The 5,680-nt window shown below is 37.5% G+C and overlaps 1 protein-coding gene across 1 annotated transcript; it reads left to right on the forward strand.

Annotated features, from left to right (window-relative positions):
* Window positions 1-1,175: 1,175 nt before the first annotated feature.
* Window positions 1,176-5,457, forward strand: LOC110792824 (uncharacterized). The gene is made up of 5 exons (XM_021997641.2): window positions 1,176-1,426; window positions 1,522-1,645; window positions 1,786-2,082; window positions 2,237-2,356; window positions 4,081-5,457. The coding sequence occupies exons 1-5, from the start codon at window positions 1,176-1,178 to the stop codon at window positions 4,555-4,557; spliced, it is 1,269 nt and encodes a 422-aa protein (XP_021853333.2). The 3' UTR covers window positions 4,558-5,457.
* Window positions 5,458-5,680: the final 223 nt, after the last annotated feature.

Below are 5,680 nucleotides of genomic sequence, written 5' to 3' on the forward strand. Positions count from 1 at the left end.
GTAATTTGTGAAATTTTGTTAATTAAATAACATCTTACGATTTTTAGGAAATTTGAGGAATCGATGATGCAAACATATCCTGGTATTGACCTACATGATATTTGGAGCAAGTTTGCACTTCAATTTTCAAAGTGGCTTGAAGATAACGTAAGCTTTTACAACTACCTTTCAATGTACCAACAATTATATATATGTGTAAGATTTATACTTTGTCAAATAACACTTTGAATATAAAAATAGGTATCTCACTCTAATGAGACCGACGAAGTGGTTCGTGCACTTGCCATGGGTCCATCTAAACAAGTCAAAACATGGAGGCAATTTCACATCAATGGCTTTAAGTTTCACACTTTTGACTATGGAAAACACAAAGCTACTATGAATTATGGGGTGGGTGTAAAAAGTGAGGAGGAAATTGATTATTTCGGCATTCTAGAAGAAGCTATTGAGTTGGTTTACTTGGGCACCCAAAATGTTTATAAAACAGTCTTGTTTAAATGTAATTGGATGGATTCGATGAGCATGAATATCCATGAGCAGTATAGATTGGTAGAAGTTAACCATACTAAGAAATACCCCGTTTATGATCCTTTTGTACTAGCACACCAGGTGTATCAAGTGTATTTTACTTCTTATCCAAGCTTAAAGAAGGATAAGAGTCAATGGTGGGCTGTTTTTAAGACAAAAGCTCGATCTAGCATAGATGCTCCGGTTGATGAGTCATTTTTTCAAGTGGAGAATGAAGAGACCCCAACCCTTTGTGAAGCGGATGATGATGAGGGTATCTACGAGGATGGCATGGATGATATGGAGGTGGATAGTTCGGGTGGTGAAGATCAGGAGGAGGAAGAAGAAGGGGAGTTGGAAGATATTGAATATGAAGAAGAGGATGAAGAAGAGTTAGGAGATGATGATGACGAAGAAGACGACGACGATGATGATGATGATGAGGATGGCGATTTTTAATGTGTTAAGACATATTTTGAGCTTATTTGTTTGGTAGACAATGTTTAGTTTGTGTGAATCATGTTTTGAGATTATTTGTTTGATGGACAATGTTTTTAATATGCGAATCATGATAAGAGATGTTTTATTTATTATACTACTTTATGTATTTTATTTTCATTTGTTTTTGTTATATTGTGCTAGTCAACTCTAACTAAATTTACGAGCATATGTTTCCTAGTTCTTTGAAAATGAAGGACTTCATGAGAGTTTCGAAAAGTGGACGAGGTGGTGCCGTTGGTCGGCGCATTCCTATGGTTACACAACCACCACCACCACCACCACCATCTACCGCACATGTAGATGTCAGCCTTCCTCCTCTCCCTCCACCGCCACCTCCTCCACCACCTCCACCGCCGCCGCCACCTCCAGTAGATGGGTTGGAGCAGGAAAAGATTGAGCTCACACCTGATGGGTTATGGTGAGTCAAAATTATTAGTACATAATATTTAGTTTGAATTATTTTCCTCTTCATGTGATACTTAACTCTTCTTGCTTATATTTTTCTTCCACTAGGTTTAGCAATAATACGATTGCCGGTAATGTCACGAAGTCTTGGAAGCGCCACTACAATCACCCTTACTTGAATTATAAAGAGGTGCCACTTGCGGTGAGGGACCGTTGGTTCGCTGAGTTTAAGGTAATTTAGCAATAATACTGTTTTGCTTTCCTGTTGATTGCAGACAGATTGCTCCTGTCTCATCTGTTTCTGTTTTGCTTTTCTGTTGAATGCAGGCTGATTGCTTCTAGTTTGCTTTTATTTTTATTTCTTTTGTGCAGCGTGAATATACTTGGAGACCTGAGTTCAATGTTGAGGCTAGGAAAGCTTTTGATAAAAAATGTGGGGATCGCCTAAGGGATATAGTGAACAAAGCTGCAAGTATTCCTGTCCATCAAGATATCAAGTACATGCTTGATGATGTTCGGGCTGCATATATAAAGAGGCGGGAAGATCCAGAATTTCAGAAACGTTCTAAGAGAGCCAAGTCTAATAGGTTATCTGGCCAAATTGAAGGTAGTTTTGACCCTGGCCATCGTCAAGGTAGCATTTCTACTCCTATGGTGGTTGCAAAAATGGTAAGAGACTATCACTTTTAACTTGTTAATTGATCCGCTTATCCGTTTCTTATTTTTGTTCTAACTTGTAATGGTTAAGGCATGCATTTTATTGGAGATTATTGCAACATAGACAAGTTATTATCTTAAGGCTAACAACTTCCTTTATTTTAAGGTGAGCCTTAACAACGATGTTGTACCAACCGTTGTTGATGTCTATGAGAAGACACATTCTGTTCCCATTGGTGACGAGGGTGACACTGCCATGATTGGTGAAAAGGCAAATGAAATCATGGTACTGATTTTCACACTTGTTTTTTCTTCTTATTACTTGTCTTTTTCACTACACTTCCCTTATCTTAATCTTTCATTTCTCCCTCTCTTTCTCTCTGTGGTTTTGTGTTGGAAATTTTAACTCTGGTTAGAAAATTGCAATTTGGTGTGATTTCTTTAATGCACAAGAAATTGAAGTCTGGTTTGAAAATTGCAGTCTGATATATGCAATACACAAGAAACTTAGTTTTGGATTGAAAATTGGAGTGTGATGTAATTTCTTTAATGCATAAGAAATTCAGTTCTGGTTTGAAAATTGCAGTCTGATATATGCAATGCACAAGAAATTTAGTTTTGGTTCGAAAATAGCAGTCTCATGTAATTTCTGCAATTTTGGTTCGAAAATTGCAGTCTGATTACTGAATATTAGTAGATTATGACAATTTTAAGGAAGTTAATTAAATTAGGAGATTAATTAACGTTCACAATGTTTATCCTACTCTTCGTAAACTGTATGATTTCAGTCATTAATTAATTAATCTGCAATTTTCAAACCAGACTTAAATTTCTTGTTTGTCTGTTTGTTTACATTTTTGTTTATGTCCTTGGTGCATTGTGTTTACAGGGTTGAAATTTCTTGTTGTATAATGAAAAGTGATTGTGGTATTGACTCCCCTTCTGATATACTGGGAAAACTGATATAATGGGGAGTTTGAGTCACTTCCTGATAGCATGGAAAAGCTGACTAACTTGAAAGCTTTGGAACTCTATGGCTGTTATGATCTCGTATCTTTGCCATCAAATCTAAGTCTCATCTGGGTGAATTGATCAATTTGCACACTCTCGATATTAGTGGTACCAGAATCAAAACCCTTCCTAATATGTTCGTGTTTCTTGGTTTATTTCTGTTATTTTTGTTGCTTATGAGCATTTCTGCTGGTTGCTTTTATAGCTATATTTATGGGAGTATGTGTTAAGTGAAGTATTCACCTTCCTTAATTCACTGTCAATGCTTGAGCTGAGCGTAAATGGTTCAGATCTGCTGCTGCTGCTGTACATGTAATTGACTGTTTTTCGCTTAGCAGCAGCAGCAAGCCTGTGAGTTGTAACACCAAGCTGAAGTTGCTTGGGTTTTTGTACAACTTGGTCATTGATGACATTGATAGGAGTATGTTAACGCTCACCCGTGTTCAATGACCTTGTTTTTGTGAGTGTTCTTCTGGTTGTTGTCATCTTTCTCTTACCACTTTCCATTTTCCCTTAACGAACAAAGTAGTAGCCATTCTAGCTAGTAGGAATGTACTTGGTTGCTTGATTTGAACCACTAGTTGTCTAGGGTACTTGGCTGCTTGATTTTAACCGCAAATTGCCGCAACTCTGAATATGTATAATCTGAATTGTATCAGAACTAGAAAACACCAATTCACCATAAAGAAAGGAATTACAGATATAAGTTATCACTCATTTCAGTAGAACGCTTGCAAGCTTGTAAACAACATTTCTCTGAAAACTTGCATAGGTGACTGATATTTCTGCTTGGAACTTTTCCCTATGACTCTGTATTCTAATATCTATATATCACTTCTGGGAGAAACACAGAATACAGCTTCTGTCTCAGACCAGAAACACAGAACACAAAATATTTCCAACTTAGATCTCTTGGTTCTCACCAATAATTATGCAGTAGGTTACTTTTGTCATCAGTTCTTATTGGCTTCATTATACTAACATGTCATTTTAATGCAGGAGGAATACAATGAGAAACTCGAGGAATGTAAGAGTAAAGGAATTGAGGTAGACCCCAACGACTTATACCTAGAGATTGTTGGTGGGCAAAAGAAAGGCAGAGTGTATGGCTTAGGGAGTGCTTCACAAATGTATTACAATCATATTTCTTCTCACCATACGGCATCGTCTTCCACGCCTTCCACGACTTGTCAGTTAAGCTCTCGAGTTGAAGAATTAAAGAAGATGGTAGAGGAAACCCAAAAAGTGGCAGAGGAGAGCTTAACTTTGGCAAAAGCAACTGCCGAAGACTATGAGATTGAAAAAGCCGCATGGCAGAATGAGAGAAAGAACATGATAATCTCGATGAGGGAGATAACATCAATGATTCTTGCTTGTCAGCTTAATCCTACCGTTGCTCCTACCACTGCTCCTACTCCTACCACGGCTCCTACCACGACTCCTACTCCTACCACTGCTCATAAAAGACTTGGTTGACTGTTTTACTTACCATGCTAACACTTTGAGTGATGATTTGAAAGTCTAACATGCTCGATAGGAATAGCTTTGCTCATTTTGAAGGTAATTTGTGAATGTCTAACATGCTCTATATGGAGTAATTTTGTGAATGTCGTAAGTTGCATGCCCATTTTGGAGGTAATTTTGTGAATGTCTAACATGCCCATTTGGAGGTAAATTTGTGAATGTCTAGCATGCCCATTTGGAGGTAATTTTGTGAATGTCTAACATGGCCATTTGGAGGTATTTTGTAAATGTCCTAATACATTTTAGGAGGTATTTTGTAATTTTCCTAATACATTTTAGGAGGTGATTCTGAATCTATTAGTAGTATGGTTTAAAATTATGTACTTGAATACAATCTGTTTGAATGAGAAATTTGGGATATTCAGATATTGTTGTTGTAAATGTATGTAGTTTTTTTTGTTGTTGAATACAGTCTTGTGTTGTTGTGAGTGTTGTTCTCCAACTTCTGTTTTTGGTTGTTTCTGAGTGTGCTCTGCTAGCTGTTGTCCTGTTGTGCTCGGGTGGCTGTCCAGTTCCAGTGTTTTGTTGTCTCTGCATCTGAGTTGCTGGTGCAGATCTTGTGTTTCAGTCTGTTAGCCTGGTTCAGGTTGGACTGCTCTGGTTCAGTCTGTTGGGCTGCACTGGTTCAGGTTGTGTTTCTGGTATGGTTCAGGTTGGCATGTCTGGTCAGGTGCAGGGGGCTGCTGCAGGTCTGGCGTGGTGTCTCTGGGCTGCTGGTGGCCTGTTTCAGGTTGCTCGTTTTAGTAACAGCGTTCTGTTGGCTCTGATTTTGGCGTTGTTTGTTGCTGTTATTTCTTTTGTAGTTTTGCCTTTGTGCTTTCTCCAAGGTTGCGGGTTGTGCACCTTTAAGTGTGGGTGTTGTTTCGTTGTTTGGATAATGCTTGTTTTACTTCATTTTGGTAATAAAATTTATATTTTACCAAAAAAAAATGTATGTAGTTTTAAGAGCATTTTATATTTAATATTTAATATATATTGGTAGTATTTTATGAATAAGCTATATATTATAACTAAATATGCATTTTTTGCGACGGAAATTTCAGACGGTAGATAAGGTCTCAAAATAGCCGAAATT

Source organism: Spinacia oleracea, chromosome 4, assembly GCF_020520425.1.
Source record: "Spinacia oleracea cultivar Varoflay chromosome 4, BTI_SOV_V1, whole genome shotgun sequence".
Classification (NCBI taxonomy): domain Eukaryota; kingdom Viridiplantae; phylum Streptophyta; class Magnoliopsida; order Caryophyllales; family Amaranthaceae; genus Spinacia; species Spinacia oleracea.